General features: G+C 46.1%; 1 protein-coding gene across 3 annotated transcripts in view; it reads right to left on the bottom strand.

Moving 5' to 3' along the window:
* LOC146861849 (low-density lipoprotein receptor-related protein 2-like) overlaps positions 1–18,615 on the bottom strand; it is an 837,432-nt gene that overhangs the window by 602,636 nt on the left and 216,181 nt on the right. For all 3 annotated transcript variants that reach the window (XM_085641010.1, XM_085641012.1, XM_085641011.1), the window contains one exon: positions 8,815–9,024. In XM_085641010.1, coding sequence (XP_085497136.1) covers positions 8,815–9,024 — 210 coding nt within the window. The remainder of the gene's footprint in view (positions 1–8,814; positions 9,025–18,615) is intronic.

Here is an 18,615-nt window from a genome sequence, read left to right as displayed (position 1 = left end):
GTTTGGGATACACTTTTCTTTATTTTACAACGTTTTGGTATTCCCCTTCAAATCATTACCCCAATTAAAAATTTGTATCAGGGGGCAAAAGCTCATATCCTTGTCAATACATCTATGGTGGGCTCGATCTCAGTGCAAAGAGGGACGAGGCAAGGATGTCCACTATCCCCCGTCCTTTTTGCTTTTTTTATTGAGCCTTTAGCAGTTGCAATTAGAAAAAGTAAGGATATTTCTCCGCCTACTGCTGGCATGGATAAGATAAAATTATACGCAGATTATATAATGTTGCGGTTTAAACCTGAGATGCATTCGCAAATACAGGTTTTTTCTGTTGTTACAGAATTTGAAGCTCGGGGGGGAGGTATCGAATTAACAAAGAAAACAGATTCTAATCTGTGGTAATATAAATCCTGAATTGCACCCAGATTTTCAGAGTTGTATTAACAGACCCAAAAGGTATCTGGGTGTCTATTTTGTCGTCTTCAGTTTGTGATTTGTATACATTGAATTTTGAACCCTTAATTCAAAAAGTTCGTGATATGTTCTCACGATGGAATCCATTGCCTTTATCTATTCTAGGCCGGGTGGCATCAATCAAAATGTCAGTACTCCCATTATTTAATTTTTTGTTTTCCACTATTTCTAGTTCCCTTCCAGGCTCTTTTTTTTCAAAAGTAGAGTCCTTATTTTCAGCCTTTGTCTGGGCAAAAAAAAAAAAAAAGACTCCTCGAATAGCTAGCAAAACCCTATATGTAGATAAGGAACAAGGAGGTCTTGGCTTGCCAAGCCTGAAAGACTATTATGCATACTTTGCACAGTATCTTTCAAGATTTAAACACTCAATACCTAGAGAGGCATTGTTTATTAATTTTTTTTTTGACTTAATTTGTAAAGAGACTAAAATTCCTTCTCCACTCTCGATATTCAAATCACCTAAATTAGTTAGATACAAGGTTGAGCTGGTTTTTTAAAAAACGCGATGTTATGCTGAAAAGGTACTCACTCTCCCTCCTGAACTTAACTCCATGGAGCGATGTTGTCTCTAGATTCGGGATTAACATGGGGTCAGAAACTATACATAACTGGGCCAGATCTGGGTTCATAACTTTATCGAACTTTGTGAAAGATGGAGCATGGCGGACTCTTGATGAGATGGCTATCTTAATCTGTGGAAACTTTCTTCTTATGGGTTCATATGTTCCACTGTATAAGTATCTGGTTCAAATCGATTTAAAGCAGAATAGTCAATTCTCACATTTAACAAATGATCTTTTCTGGTCCCCACTTCTCAAAAATCCCGGAAAATGGAGAAGCTTAGCGCAAAGCAGGGAGGAGGATGTAAGTGCCAAAGCAATTGAAAAATGGCAGAAGCATGAAAGTTAACTCATAATTCTTGGAAAATTTTAAATAAATTTAACTTTATGGTCCTGAGAGGTGCCAACTGGCTACGAATGCTTTTTTTTTTTAGTAAGTGGCTTTTATATTACACCCCCGCAACTATTGCTATAATGTATAGTAGTACGTCGCCTACTTGTTTTAGATGTACTCAATCGGATCTGGCTAACTGGTCCCATATAATGGCCTTTTGTCCTAAAATTAAGACATTCTGGGAAGGAATGTTCTTTGCTTTCTCTTCATTTACATTTTACGATCACTAGTTATGAAAATTTAATTATTTTTGGATTTGATACAGAGCTTAATTTGGTTGATTCTCTGGCGAAACTTCTGTATATAATAGTAGCAGTGGCCAGATCATGGATTCTTAAGTATTGGAAGACAGAAACAGTTCCAACTGTAGACGAGTGGTATCAAAAAATTAATATGGTCATGAAAAGTGAATTTATTTTTGCTCAAAGGATTGGGGCATTGTGTAAATTTACCAAAATCTGGGAATCCTATTTTGATTGAAATTACTTGATTTATTATGGTAGTTGAAATTGGATTGTTAGAATTTTAATCTTTATGCTTTTTGTATGCTCTCTGGGGATATACTGTATTGATTGTGTTGAATGGATTGCCAAGTACTCAAAAAAAAAAAACACTCCTGCATAAGCACTACCAAAAGGTATCTGCAACATGACTGGAGCACACATTCAAATCTCATAGGCAACACTCAACACACTACACATATGCTACACTATAAACTAACTACCAATTAAACATTTCTACCAAGTTATTCAACTAACCAGATAGCATTTTAGGGGCCTCATGAGGGTTATGAATAGCGGGGAGGGGGTGCTAGCAGGGCCAAGATGGCAGAAGCTTTCCAGTGAGGCTTTGCACGTCTACTCAATTATCCGGCACCTTTCCTGGTTACCAGCCGCCACTGTGCCTTCCCTGTGCCATCCGCTACACCAGATCACCTAGAACACAGCCGCTCTTCGAGCAAATAAGCGGACTGGGTGGGTGAGGCACAGAAGGCCTAGCTGCAGCCTATACTCGCCTGGGGTCCTGACTCAGATAGTGCGACACGGAGCCCTGCTGTCGGCACAACGCTCTGCTGCCTTGTGGAGCCCCGCTGGGTGTTGTCCGACCACTGCTGCAGCCCAACAGCAGGGACGGAGTCATGGTTTGAGCACAGATTGCAACGCTGCAGAGTGCGAAAATACCCAGCGCTGCTGGAGGACGGGGCACTGCCATATTGGCGAGCGATGGCCGGACCCTCAAGGAATGCCCAGCTGTGTATAGGTGGCACCCCTGCCACCACTTACCCACTGCAGCACCAGGTGGGGGGGTGAAGCGTTGTGCTGCACAGCCACTGGTCACTCCAATGTCAAGCCTAAGCCCACTTGGTAAAAATTGGAGGCATAGCCCCTGAAACCTACACACTAGTCCAGACAAGGTGAGAAGACATGTTGCACGGTGCCCAGTGGGTGCTACTGAATGGCGCCCCCAGCTGCAACGGGGCTCAGGGTTGGGTTCGGGCCGCTCTACTCCTGACAAGCCAGGCCTGCTGCTGCATTGTCAGAAGTTAGACTAACAGCTGTGTCTCCCAACTCTGCAGCCTGCAGGGAGCAGATACTGCGCTCTGCTGCCTTGCACTGGATTGGGGGCGGATTGGGAATTACCCATGTCATTAGGGAATGTTATGGCTGCTGCTGGGGACGTCAGACCCGGGAGCCAGCTTGGGCCTGCATTTGACAGGTGCCTGCACCTCCTCACTAGGCCACAGGACTCCTCCCTGCACTGGCGGCAGTGCTGCATATATATTAACTGGGATAGAGGCCTGCTGTACAACGTACTTGAAGGAGGTATTGACTATTGTCTTAAATGCAGTGCATCAGTCTCCTAATTTGATCTTAGTGCAGTGGGGACACGTGGAGGCCTTTTGACATTGACACCGACTGGACCTATTTTTGCAAGTTACAACTCAGAAACCTGGCTGCCCACCTGATCTGGTTGGACTCCCTGAATGCATTCATGTAATTGTCCTTAGTACACTGCTGTCTCTCCCGGCAGGGGCACTGCTCGTGGTAGTCTGTCCTTGAGGTCACCCCTCTTTGGTTGCTGGCACTTCCTGTGCTGCTGAACTGCCTCACTAATAAGGCACAATTAATTGCGCACCAGCCCAAAACTGTCATGGCAGGGTGACTATTCAGCTGCCTCACAGCAGTCTGCTGCTTTTCCTACTCGACCCAGCTGAATGCTTTCCTGCACTACTGAGACAGCGCGCTGAAGTAACTAGTAGAGGTGCAGCCATCTGCATAGCCACTGAATCTGAACTGTGCTTCTCAAATGAGACCGGGGGCATGACGTGGTGTCTACTCTGGATGGGGAGCCTTGTATTAATTTCTGTAGGCAAGGGATTATATCCACTTTAGTGTCAGCTGAAGTGTGGGGTACCTTTGTCTGGTTCGAGGTGGAGGTAAGCCATTATGGACTTTTTTCAATCCTCTCCAGTGGCTGGTTGATGTGGAAGGTCATTCCATTCTTGATCCACAGGGAGTTCCAGCAGTGCTTTGCCATCCTGTAATTAACTGAGTGCCCTACGTCATCCATGCCACTGGAACAGAAGGCTATCGGAGTGACCCCATTGATATTAGATCTTGCACTCTTTTGGAGTCGATCTGGCAAGTCTCTACCAAGAGCTAGTGTTAACCGTTCTTAGGAAGTGTAGAGATGGATCACTGCTCCACAGAATATATCTCACTTGTTACGAGCCATGGGCATAATTGCTTCTTTCCTCGTAGTAGTGGAGGCACATGAGGCTATCAGGAGCAGGTCCTGCGATGGGTGTGACACCATGCTAAGCTTGGGTCTAATTTGGTTAGGGGAAGTGTGATTTCCCCCCAGATGGTGGGGAGAAGGTCAGCCACAAAAGTCATGTTCCCTTTTGATACCTGTGGTATGACCCCGATTCTTATGTGGTTTCCTAGCCTCCAATTGTCATGGTTCTCTAGTTTCAGCTGCAGTTGGACGATCTGGACTTCCAGGGGTTTGAGCAGTCTCCATAATATTTCTTGATCCTCAATCTGAATCTGTTGCTCACTCTAGATGGTCCACGCGAACCCACAGTTCACTGTCCTCTGCAAACCACGGAGGCAAAATCTGAATTCTGCTTGAGCAAGCCCATTTCAGATCAGATTTCAGAGAGGAAGTGATCATGTGTTCCTGGGATAGTGACGTAGATGGGGCCTGGTTGCAGTCTGGCAGTTGTGGTCTGGCAGAGGGGCTGATTTGCATGCCCCTCTCATTGCTTGGCGTGTCCACATCTGTGCCCTCTTTGGTGTGGTTCCCTTCATCATTGTGACCCTTCATGTCCCAGACAGATTGCTAGAGGCATGGGAAGTAGATTACGTGAGTGCCAGCTTTCTGTTAATTCCTGTGGGGATATCGCAGGGCCACAGCTGTTCAGCAATAGCAACACAATAGACACTTGTGGGTAAGCTTTATAGTTTTTTCCAGGACTTAGCGCCGCGCAGACCCCCCCCCCCAGGAGGTCGCCAACCACTCATGGAGGATGCATTTTTCCCATGAGCCAGTGGGTGCGGCTAGGAAGAGCATGCTCCGGTCACCTTTATGGGCAAGTCATTAGGGTATTGGGAGAAGTCAGTCTGGGTGGTGTGCTTTTCTCCTGCTTTATAAATATCAGTTTGTGGGTGGAGGAACCCCCGTGGCTGGCGTTGCTGCGTCTTTAGCAGGAGTCAGTAATTAGGGGGGCCTTGGTACTGGTATGAGGCCCCTCAAACAGTTTGAGGGAACCTTTCCCCTAATTGCGCCTGTGTGTCTACCAGGATGAGGTGGAGGGCTCTCCGGGCAGATTCTGGGCCCTCAAGTGGGTCAACAGTCTGCATTCTTCACACCCCCTGTTATTCCACCAGGGTCCCAATGAGAAGAGCTGCATGGAGCAAGGGGTCTTCAGCCTGCTCAGGGCCTGTAGGTTGGCCCAGGCCACACGTCTAGGTAGGGCAACAAGGCCCCGACAGATTTGTTGTGACCCCAATGCCAGCAGTCGAACAGCACAGGGCCTGGACTCTGACTCACCAGATCTTTCAATGAGGCTCCCTTGGGGTAAAGGTGGTGATTCTGGCTCGGCTGTGATCAGTCGGATGATGTGGCAGTAAGGAGAGACTGCCTGGGTTGGCCGCTCCATTGCATTTTTGTGCTCAGTGGGTGTGTTGGGCCCCAGCCACCTTGGGGGCACGCAGGCAAGAACCCCATGATGTCAGGTTTTGTTTCCCCCGAAGCAGGACCAGAGAAACTCAATGGTCATTCCAAATCAGGATCTGTGCAGCCCACCAACCTGTGAGCACAGGCCTTCCATAGGCTGCTGTCAACATATGGGGGGGGGGGGGTGTAGCACTCCCTCCCCTCACAGTCGTGTGGCATGGATTACCCTGCATCTGACACGGTTAAGTTTTTACTAAGTGGCGTCCACTTTGGGGTGCTTAGTGTGCCTTTCAGAGTAGGATTGATGAGTTCAGCAGATCTGCTGCCTACTCCATGCTCGGCTTGACCTCCACTTGTGTCTGCTGCAGTGTGCTTGTGGGGCTAGTTACTTGGAAACTACTTCAGTCAATTCAGGTAGGAGTCCTTGGCTTGACAATGTGTGCTGCTCTTGTCGAGACTCGGACTGGGTGAGATCTTTCTCCAGATGGTGGGAGTCCTGTACAACTCCCCTACAGCCTGAAAAAAATAAAATGTAAAAAAATCCGCAACATGGTCACTGACCCGATTAGTATAACTAGGGGCACGTGTCCGGGATGCCCGTTATACCAGATTGTATATGCACTGGTGGCGTAGCCACTGGCATGTGCAATACGGGAGTACCATAGCAGCAGTGGTATACGATTCCCAGGAAACAAGCTGATTATTTCTAAATATGCTGATACTTTACTATGTTAGAGATCCCAATCTGAACCGCTCACCAATATTAGGTGAGATAGTCAAGTTTGGTTCGATGCCAGGGCTTAAAGTGAACTGGAATAAATCAATTATATGTCCCATCATGCCAGCCACCACCCGATTTACCCATGATTACCCACTTAGATAGACGACGGAGCCAGTGCGCCATTTGGGAATTAAGATCCACACTGATACAGCGATAGTGATGAGGGAAAATTATGGAGTTGCCATTAGCAAGCTGGTAGAAGATGCAGATAGATGGATCCGACCACCATTGTCCCTAGCAGGGAGGGTCTCAATCATGAAAATGGCGATACTGCCACGGTTCTAGTTTCTTTTTGCCACTATACCCATGGTCTTGCCTAAATCATTCTTCAGATCGCTGCGCAAACTAACGAAGATAGCCTGGGCTGGGAAGCATGCGCAGGTGAAGTGGGACATTCTCAAGCTCCCATACCACTTGGGAGGCTTAGGAGCCCAGGACCTGGATCTATATTACACGGCTGCGCAAAGCATGCATGCCCAATATTGGATACATGGCCTCTGAGGCACTCTTGTACAGATCGAAAAAGCAGTAGCTGCACCTATCCAACTGCCGGTTCTATTATTTAACCTACCCAATCGAAGGATGGGTATTCTGGATTCTATTAATACGACAGTACACACCTGGCACCACCTTCTGAAAACACAAGATGGAGCCATTCCGTATTCCCCGCTGACCCCACTAGACTGGTGTAGCTGGCTCCTGCCATGCAAGGACAGAGGTGTGACTAGGGCATTAGGCTCACTGAATATTCGAGCGATAGGAGCCATGTTCTCAGAGGGCATAGTGAAAAAGTGGGAAGAGGTTGAGGCAATGGAGCACAATACCACGCTGCTCACCACATTTCAGTTCCACAGAACAAGACAGACGCTACTAACAAACAGTCCCAGGAGTATAGAGCAAACCACTACACTAAGGCCCGGCTGGCCTGGCAAGCTGACCTGGGAACAGACAGACGACACTATGTGGAGATGCTGCTGCAAAAGCACAAAGTGGCTATCACTGAACGGCAGACACAGATTGATCCATTTTAAGTTTTTAAACAAGGTATATTACACACCAGAGAGGCTGTACAGATATGGGCTGCAGGACTCTGCGGCCTGTGACCGCTGTGGTACGCAGGAGGTGGACTTTATCCACCTAGCTTGGTTATGCCCTGGGATCAGATTTTTTTTTAAACCTGGGAGATTTTATAGATATGGCACGGACACCTGATCCAATGCTGGTCTTATTGGGATATACCAAACAAGTACCAAAAGCGGTCAGGCAACTGGTAGACATGGCGCTCCTGATAGCGAAGCGTTGCAATTTGCTGGTCCCGAGGCCCGACTGCCACTGTCATGAACTGGTCGAAAGACATGATTTATGGTAGCACACAAACTGAAAATTACAGCGAGATCCTCCCCCCGCGTAGTCGCCTTAAAAACTTCTGGGGGCTGCAAAAAACGTATCTACTAACTAAAGATAAGGAGAAGGGTATGGATACACCTGCACATCAAGAGGGAGTAAGGCGAAGCATTACAGCGGAAATGTGCTAATAACGTTATAATAATATTGGGGTAGGAACGCACAATAGCGGGCTGCACTGTGCTAGCTCAGAGTTGGATAAAAGGATTGATGAAACTGGGTGGAGCCATATAGACCCCCGCACACTGTCATTCTAATGTTGAGTTGAATTGTGAACCGAATTAGACCGGAAAATGTACATTGCTACTAGTTTGCATGCCGGATAGAAGTGCTTTATAGACCGCAAAGATGCGTCAGACAAGTGTATACGTACAGAATGACTGTTCCTTTGTAATTCACAAAAGGTTATTTTTTTAAATTTTTTTTTAAAGACCATGTGTGCTGCTGTGACACTGGTATATTATGTGGGAGCAGTTATCCTAATTAACTTCTCCCAGGATTACTACACCAGAGCAGCAGTAATCAAAACCCACTGCCTAGGAAGAGACGCAATAGCAGTAGTGCTCTTAGCCCCAATATAGTTTAATAAACTGCTGTAAGTAATATCAAAAGGCATTTGTATCAAAAAGTCTTAGAACCTTTTAAAGTATTTTATTCTTGATAATTTAAATTTGAATTGATAACTTTGCCAAAAAGGTTTGAAAATTAGATTGTGACAAGGATACTACCACAGTTCGAGTTCTTGGAATGTGTTAAGCCAATGGAATAATTCGAACAGCATTGGCACAGCATGTACAAGCCATTTCTTAATACCCATGTCCAATACCCAGTTTGCCAGCCAGCACAGGGCGAGCACTTTGCTGCGTAACATACATCAAACAACAAGGTCATTAAAGGTGCGGTTTCCCCCAAACATCTACTGAATATGCGCAAACCCGCACCAGGGGTGTAGGGACAAGCAGTTCCCTGTAATGGACGCTCTGCACCACAGTAGGCACCCTCCCTCTTGCGGTATTTACCTGGATACAGCTGCGTGTAGTTATTTGATCCGATTTTGTAGACTTGCAGTTTGCTCTTTTCATCCAGCCAGAAATAAGATTCTCGAAAGAGGTCATAGGCCACTGCAGAAGGGACTCCCTTTATGGACACCAGAGACTGCGATTCTCCTGTTCTTACGTCAACGAGGAGTAGGTCTTCATTTCCAGTTACCAAGACGAGCGTAGCATCATCTTAAAAAAAAGAAAAATACAAACATCTCAAAATCTGGAAGCCTCAAAACATCCTATATTATAGATTTGTAATCAGTTTAGGAGCACATTGTTTCTTGAACTGTAAATCCAGCTTTCAGTCGTGCTACAGAAGAATCGGGCGAGTAAACCAGTGCCTCGAAAAATAAATTTGCAATGGCTTCGAGCACATTCTGTATCTGGGCGGCAAGACGGAATATGCGGAGATCTGAGAAAGCAATCCTGCTTACTGTAACCATAGGTTGTTGGCGGATATTTTGTTACAGGCATGCTAATGCTTTGATTACTTTGTTATTTTATTACTCTGATCTTTCTTCCTATTCCAAGTCTTTACATCGAGGTGTGCTCACCTGTTTGCAACCCTGGCCCTCCTCATAGCAGAGCCTGCGGAGCCTCCTTTGGCAGCCAGGATAGGAGCAGTGTAAGTGGGGCGCAGCTGAAGAGGCAGATTCGGCATGAGGTACAGGGAATGCACCAATGGCGCATCTCCGAAGAATGGGCCATGCTCCTTCAGATGCCCTGTCATCCCCACCGGCGCAGGTCACACCCAAGACACCCAGCTGCACGCCCTACACCAGGAGTCTCAAGCAGGGCCTCTCTCCTGAAGTCCCCTACACGGCATGCATGGGCACTTAACGACAACAGCCTCCTTTGGGGCCCTCCATGCCTAGCCCCACAACCCCAACTGTATAGCCACAACCCACAGGAACCACCACCTCCAACCCCTATCACCTATCCCTGGTTAGTCCCCAAGTTTGAAGTTTATCTCTTACCATTTTCCCTTACCAGGTACACACGTAGGAGAACATTTTCTTCTTTGAGAAGGACTAGCTCCTTGAAGGGATCATTCGCATGGTCAGTTTCTATATCTTTTGCCTGCAACTATGATTCAGTACCAGTGATATGTCTTTAAATGGTATGCCTGTAACTATGGTTAATCTTCTGTATTGATCATGGAATGTGGAATCCCAATAAAATGGTTTTAAAAAGATTGTGTTGACACCCTCCACACTGGCATCCAGTTGCAAAACTGAAAAAAAATTAAGCTCCTAGTCCTCCAGGGAAAACATTTCTACCCAGAATTCTCCAGTCAACAACCAAGGAAGCACAAACGACCGAATGAAGCTGGACTAACAGTAGAACAGGCTAGTGAGTTGTAATGTTGGGGGCAATGAAAAAGAATGAGTAAGGAATTCACTAGCTGGTAAATAAAGTATTACAACCCTCACCACTTTTTTCCCCTAGTCTAACTCATGAGGATCTACCAAAGCAGATGCCACAGGCATCAATCACTCACCCACAGTGCACTCACATAGGAGCACCTGGATAACTCAGACACCAAGAGAATAAAGCTCATAGTATGGCACCAACATCGACTGACTAGCAATGCAAGCTGAAATAGCACAATTCTGCAGGAGCATCACTACACAATACACTAGATTCCATCAAAAAGCCATTCCCATGAGGCAAATGCAAAGGAGTATGACAAAAAATGCCACGAAAGATACTCACAGGATAAGTGACATTTTCTGTTCATGGCATGTGTAGATACACATGCGCTGCATAGACTAAAGCAGTTCTCTAAGCGGTGGCTAGCCGAAGAATATTTCAGAAGACTGGGTAAGTGTACTTTGAACAGCCTGGCCAACGTTAGCTTGTCGGAGAGCTAACATTCACACAGTAATGCTGGGTGAAAATGTATGGGGTGGACCAAGTGGCTTCCTTACATTTGTCAGCTATAAGGCGGTTACGTGGGAAAGCCATGAATTCACCTCTTTTTTGGGTAGAGTGATGTCTGACTGGAGCAGGCAATTGCCTCTTGGCAATAGCATAACAGGTTTGAATGCATTTGGCCAACCATGGAGCTATGCCTCCTTTGGAGAGAGCATGAACTTTGCATGGCTCTGAGAAAGACAAAAAGGTAGCTGTTGTGCTTTGCGGAAGGATTTTGTTCTGTCAATGTAATATATGAGGGCCCTCAATGAATAGCGTGTGAAGTGCTCTCCAGGCTACAGAATCTGAATTTGGGAAGAACTCAGTTTGATGATTTGATTAAGATGGAATGAAGATACTACCTTAGCGAGGAATTTTGAGTTTGCCCTAAGGACAATACTATCATTGTGCACCTGAAAAAAGGGTTCCTCTAGGGTGAGAGCTCACTGACATGTCTAAGAAGTTATGGCTACTAGAAAGGCCACCTTCCAAGAGAGAAACTGCAGAAGGCACAAATGGAAAGGTTTGAAAGGCGACCCATGAGTCATGTAAAACACCATTCTGAGATTTCATACAGGGGCAAGGGGGATCATGGGTGGAAAGACACATTTAAGTCCTTCCAAAGCAGCCTCGATGACCGGGACAGTGAAGGGTTCCCTATTCTGAAGGTCAGCAGATACTGCAGCTAAGGTGAAGTCCGATAGACATGTAGGCGAGACTGGAAGTTGGAAAATAAAGCAGGTAGCAGACTGTCTTGAACTGTCAGCTTGAGAGGCTCAATGTGTTTAGGGACCATAGTTGACAAATCTTCTCAATTTGGTTGCATAACAGGCCCTTGAGAGTCTGCGGGCCACCTTGAGGATGGTCATACACTCCGGTAGATGAGCAAGCCAAACTAAGACTTCAGGAGCCAAAGCGCAAAATTGAGCTGCCAGAGCTTCAGGTGCCTCGCTGTCCCCTTGTTCTAAGTGAGAAGGTTGGGTGGTTGGGCAGCTTCTGGTGAGGCACACGACAGGTTGAGAGTGTGGTGAACCAGAGTTGCCTGGGAGCCACCAGAAGGAGAGTGGGGGGATGTTTGCTGAAGCCTCTTAACCACAAATGGAAGGAGTGGGGGGGGGAAATGGGTAAATATTCCTGACCAGTTAATCCAAAGTGCATTGCACACGGACTGAGGGCATGGAAATCTAGAGGATCTAGAGCGGAATCTTGGTCATTTGTGGTTTGTGGCGAAGAGCTTTATGTTGGGAAACCTTCAGCAATGCAAGTACAGAGTAGGACTTGTTACCGCATCCTACTGAGCAAGCCATTCACAGCAACTACTCCTCCAGTAGAAGGACTTTCCGATAGAGTGCTTACTGCTAAATGCCCTACGCTAACATGGACAACTGTGGAGAGTGCCCCCCTGTTATAGGAGGTAGTACATAGTGGTCATGTCTGTGCGGATGAGTACCACCTTGGCTTGAATGTAACTGATGGCTTTGAGTGCAAACTTGACCGCCAGCAGCTCTAGGTGGTTGACGTGAAGTCCCAGTTGGAATGGCACCCACATGCCCTGAATGTTCAAGTCCTGTAAATGGGTCCACCCCATCAGTTAAGGCAGCATCTGTTGTGTTGTCCCTTGTGGAAATGGGTTGAGAAAAGTCCAGCCCTGCAACAGATCATTGCTGTTCTACCACTGCAGAGCTCAATGGTTGCTGGCTCAAATCAACACTAGATGTTCCCAGTGATCCTTTGATTGTGACCGCTGTGCGAATAGGCACTCCTGCAACAGCTGCAGGTGTAATCTGGCATGGGGAACTATGACAATACAGAAGGCCATCATGCCAAGGAGGCGCAGGACATTCCTGGATGATATTTGGCGACCTGGCTGAAAATGGGGCAGTAACAACTGGAAATTTTGGATCTGTACTTAGCTGGGAAAAGCTTATCGAGGGACTGAGTTGAAGACTGCCCCTAGGAAGGACTGAACCTGAAGGGGGCAGACTGAGGGTGGGACTGTGCTGATCATGAATCCTAGATTGTGCAAGAGGTCTATAGTGATCTGGGTATGATCCAAGTACTGTTCGTTTGCACCCCTGATCAGCCAGTCAACGTAAGGGAACACATGAATTCCAATCCTCCTGAAATGGACTACCACAGCAAAACACTTTGTGAACACCCTAGGGTTTGTGGTGACCTCGAAGGCTAAAACATTGAACTTAAAATGCTGTCCACTTATCATAAACTGGAAGTATCAATGTTCAATGTGGATTGGGACAGAGGTAGGAGTCCTTCAGGTCTAGTGCAGTCATGAAGTAGCCTTTCTGCAGTAGAAGGATGACATCCTGGAGCATGACAAGTGCATTGACAGGATGCATTTACTGAGCAGGGCTAGACTATAGACTGAGGGACCTGTCCGTCTTGGGGATAAGGAAGCACAAGGAGTACGCTCCTTTGCCACGTTGGTGTGACTGTCCCTGCTCTATAGACCCTTTGCAAACTGGAGTGTCTACTTCCTCCTGAAGGAGGCACTGATGTTCTGAGTGTAAGTGTCTCTGCAGGGACGGATGTTTGGTAGTGTTGCAGTGAGTTTTAAGCAGTAGACCTGCTCTAGGAGGGAGAGAACCAACTAATCAAAAGTGACCGCCTGCCACCATACACGAAACCCAGACAGTCTCCCCCCCCCCCCCCTTAACTGGTGTAGTGAGATCAGGGGTAAGGATTGCTTGTCACTGTTTCCCAAAGACTGCTCCCTTGGCTTCACCCACCTTTCCTCTGCCCCGGGAGTGGTTACCTATGGTACTCCCCCCCCCCCCCCCCCCCCTTGAATAGTCCTGTGAAAGTGTCTGCTGCGGTTGCCTCTGATAGGAGGTAGTTGCTTCAGGGGAGGTGGTCTTGGCACCCACTCCGTCATGGGACCTCCGAAAGGAAACACGTGGGGGCAAGGCCTCTAGAGAAACCCCATAGCCTTGGCTGTATCGGTCTTTATTTTGTTAATCTTTGAGCATCTAATCAACCTGGGCGCCGAAGATTTCTAACTTAGTGGCGCCAAGGGAGGTTTCAGTGCTGATGAAGTCTTCAGAGCCGAAGATGTTTGATGAGGGCACTGAAGGGGATGTCTGGGTCACAGGTGTGGGTGCCGGAAGCCAGGTTTGACACAGGTACTGTAAGAACTGATTGCAATTCTCCATTCTTGATGGTGAAAACAAAGTGACCAACAAGTAACTCCGCAAAGCATAATCTCAGGGCTCATAGTCTACCTGGAGCTTGTTGGATACACACCCAAACCAGACAGTGGAGAAAAAACAATTGAGTGGATGCCCATGCACATCATTAATAAGTGATTTTACCTGGTGACTCAAGACTCCAAAGAAAAACAAGGTTGCAGATATCTGAACCCAACAATAGATGGCAGGAGTATGCATAGCAGCAGTATCTATAGCTACACGTCCCCAAAAAACTTCATTTAGACAGTAAATGGACAGGCACCTCCCACACCTCCATTGGTGAGGGTAGTAGAGACCCACTGAGTACAAATTACCTACCAGTGAATTTCATGTATATAGAATGGTTGACCATGTTCCAGGAACCTGCCCACATCAGTATACACAAGTGATTACATGAGTTGGGATTTATATTAACCTTATGAAGTACCAACCTTTACGGATTACAACTGTAATTCTGGCTATGAGACAATTCTTTTCTTCCATTAGTTTGTGCTTATGGAAACATCTTCGGATGAACGGCTCCCAGGAGTAGCAAAGATGATCATCCTCCCTTCATATGAAAGGAGAGCTTATGTCGTTTAGTACCTAGTTACGGTAGCTGGCAGTACTGATGGCATGGAAACCCACCGTGGGTGGAGACACCGGGTGTAACTGGGCTCGACCAGGATTACAGATCCCAACTAGCATGGTCAGGCAAACTCCTAATGCTAAGTTACCCGCTTCAAGGTACAGCATTGATGCCATTTGTGTACTGCATGGCAGCAATGACAATTTAGCATTACAATTTAGTATTATGAACTTCAGCAATCATTCCTTCATTGGTACTCATTGTGTTACTTGCCTTACAGTTATGACAATATGGACAACAAATATTCGGTTCCATGTTATAGTAAAATAAGACTACTTGTAAGGGAAGTTAGTGAGGTACCATACCCTAAATAGTAATTCCCTATACTTAAATTTAGATAATACACAATGAAAATGCACTAGCCCCTTCATGTGTGGAAACTAGCAAAGCAACAGCCCCCCTCCCCCCCTTTCCAGAACCAGTACACCAACTCAAGCAGATATTGAAAGCATAGACTATATTCTACCAGAGGAAAGGTTAGGGACAGGAGTAGTCCCAAAAACAAACCCAACCACCGGGGAAGCATGAGGGATGGCCCACAAATAGGGACCTCGTCAGACAAAGTAGGAGGGGGAAAAATACCTTCTGACACCAGAGGAAATCTAAATGGAAATAGGGAAAAAAACAGTCACCCCCAAACAGAAAAGTGGTCAGTGCCACAGAAGGAGTAAATCTTAGGGGATGCATAGTAACATAGGTCGACAAAACAGCCAGAGGCCTGCATGGTATCACCAGTGCAAGATTTCAGTAGGGCTGAGCAAATTGTTTAAACATCCTCTGCAGAGAAACTTGCCAATGCAAAACAGGGTCAGTAAAAACAAACAGCCAGCCAGGCCACAGCGAGGAAGCACTCCAAAAGGGCCAGAAAACCCCAACACTGAAGGCGATTAACAGTCCACCACCAACCTGCAAGCCAAAAAACACATGGGGAGGCAGGTTCAAATCACCTATGCTGGACCTCATCAGAACAGTTAAATGTTAAAACCAAAAAGAAGCAAGACATCTGCCTCCGCAAGTGAGCCTAAAGGGGTCAGCAGGAAATATTAACCACACTTCCAAAGATGGGAGTAGGCACACCCACAGGAGACTAGGCATAAGAAATCCAAACAGAAAATTAAACCAGCTTCCCCATAACCTCCAAAACAGAGGACCTACCTGCACAGATCACTCAACTAATACACAGAAGAGGCGAAGATGGTGTATGGAGAATGAATGAAAGCACAATCTATCCACTCCAGCAAAGTAGTGGCGTGCCAACTACATGCGAAAAAACAGGAAAACCAGGTTACCAAAACAACCCCAGGAAAAAAAAGCACGTAAACAGCATGTGAAAGGAGCTCACCAGTACACATCTGGACACAAGGGATAAACCCCGGACCACATCTAGGCAGGTAGAAAGCACAGAGGTAAGCTCCACCACCCAAAACCAGAGGTGGTGCTCAGATGGATGGCCACACCCAAATCTACCTCATTTCCATCACCAGAATCTTCAAAGAGGGCTGGGAAATAAATTACAAACAGAGCAAGCAAGCTCAACTCAGTTCAAGAAAAAGTGATGGAAGGAATGCTAGAATTAATATCAGCCAATGGGATAGCCTAGGTTGCATTCCAGTCCAATGTTTGTCCATTGGTCTAGGGTTGCTTGTGTTTCCATGTGGCGGGCATCAGGCCCAGCAGTTCTGGCTGTATAGTTCCTATAGGAGCAGGATTATGGTTGATTTTCACAAATGACTGGTGTCTCTAAATTGGCATGGGACCAAACAATGAACTGAGATTAATTCAAGTATTCCAGCCATCGCGCTCTTCCTAAGCTCATTCCAAGGTAAAGCAATAAACATAGCTGAAGTCTACTCAACTCCCCTCAACCAAAAGGCCATGGAGGAAGGGTCATAGGCTAGGGCAGGAAGCCACACCACCCTACCAGTGCCATGCCACCCAGCAATAAACACAGGAGGGACAGCCACGTGCAGCAGGGCCAAGAGAAAACTGCACACAATGATCTAGATGGGGCTATAGAAGCCTGCCACTCCGCTACAAAGACTGATCTAAAATGGCCCAAGTCCAGCTGCCTGCACAGGAGAGAAGCCCAAGAGCAACTCAGAGGACAAACGGAGAGCTAAAGAGCACAGCATGTTTGAGTCAGCTTATAGATCTAAGCCATGCAATATACGAATGATAAAATCCACATTCTGATACAATAGTACAATAAAAGTGAATACGAGCAAAAATAAGTTACCCAACAATGTAAAAGCCAGTGAAAGTTCAAATAAACTAGGTCATCCAGAAGGCTCTTGTTTTCTTTCCCCACTCAGTAAATAATTCCACAAGGGCAGTAAAATGACTAGTTTAAAAATAAAAAAAATCTGCAGCCAAATACAAACAGGACAGCAATGGCTTACACTAAAGTGCTGTGTGCAAAATAATTCCTGGCTTATTAAAATTCATGTTCTTCTAGGTCTGCACAGTCAAAAAACAGCGAAACATTAAAATAATGATCAGGGCCCTGTCACATTCCATGCTGCGTAAATGTAAGAAGTCACTGGGTTGAAGATGTAACTACAATCAAATTCAGAGTGGCAGCAGTGTGCCCAATTTCATACTTTAAAAAAAATGGGGCGAAGAAACCTCCTTGCTGTCAAAGAAAAGGTACAGAGTAATACAAAATGAATAAGGGTCAAGAGCAGTCACTGCTGCTAGACTGACCAGTTCTGTGTGAAGGTCTTTACAAGAAAACACCAGCATACATTTTTTGAAGAGTGCTCACTAGATTGGTAGAAATAATTGAACATATAAATATACATATACACATATATACACATGTATATATACATACACATCTATATACACATATATACATACACACACCAAAACCAGACACTGGTTCGATTTCCTGCAATGCAAGTAGCAGTTTACCGTGAAGCTGATTTGTTGACCATATCCAATGTTTTTCTTTTAATCTATACAAGGTTCACGCCCCCATAGACTGAGTTAGTCCAATATCCCGGACAACTGTTGGCAAGGGTATTTGCAATATGTTTCAACCATGGTATGAGAATTGCTACTTTCCTAAAATTCACAAATTGGCATAAGATAGGTTTGTTTTGGACAAAATGTATGCCAACACAAGAGCTGCTCGAGTGCTGCAACAGCTTCAATGCTGTGCAAGCCCAACTCCGGTCTGAGTCCCGCCATCGGGGTCCCTGCCCCAAGTTGTAACAAGCACAGCAGAAATTGGGCGTCGATATTCTGAAGGCACTTGCTGCTCCCCAAAATCTCAGCACCATACGAGTCAGCAATGAGAGATTTGGCCTGGTAGGGAAAGAGGCATTCACCAGACATTTAAAGGAAGCCATCAACGCCAACAAAAGTAGACCCAATACCAGCATCAAGTTCAGTAGGAACCCTCCACTAAAAAAAAAAAAGGACCAAAAACTCCAAGGTGGTGGGGGCTTTGGCTATCTGTACCTCCAAACATGCATCTAAAGTGATTGAAAGGTCACATACCGAACAAAAGCCACATGGTCAGCAACAAGCATGGGAAGGGGGTGGATTGAGAGAGACAAAGCCCACACGGCCACAACCCACGAAAAAAGTTAAAGAAAAGTTGTGGTTGCTCATCTGACCACCAGAAATCGGGGCTCACAAGACAGGCACACCACAGCCCAAATTTACAGCATTGCTGTAGGAATCTGCATTAATTGACAGACCGGTGAACAGCGCCTTCAAGGTAAGCAACCTCGGCCCAAATCTCGAATCCTGCAGGGAGGCAAGTAAATGCAGGCCAAACAGACTTCGGAACCACCAACAAATCACCAGGTAGGCATGGGTGCACACCCCCAGTATGAAGCAGACAAGCCAAACAGTTGGGCAGTAAGTATGCTTAAAGAGGGGGGAGAAGCTGCAGAAACCAATTGCAGGAAGAAAGAGTACAACAGAAAAGAACAGTGTTACTGCCTCAGACGTGGTGTAGCAGGAACATTCTAGGCGGAAGTGGTCATTTAAAAGGCACACTTGAGGCACAATTTA

Source organism: Triturus cristatus, chromosome 2_2 (genome assembly GCF_964204655.1).
Source record: "Triturus cristatus chromosome 2_2, aTriCri1.1, whole genome shotgun sequence".
Taxonomy (NCBI): domain Eukaryota; kingdom Metazoa; phylum Chordata; class Amphibia; order Caudata; family Salamandridae; genus Triturus; species Triturus cristatus.
The sequence above is the reverse complement of the archived record's forward strand: the minus strand, read 5'-3'. Positions and strand labels throughout refer to the sequence as shown.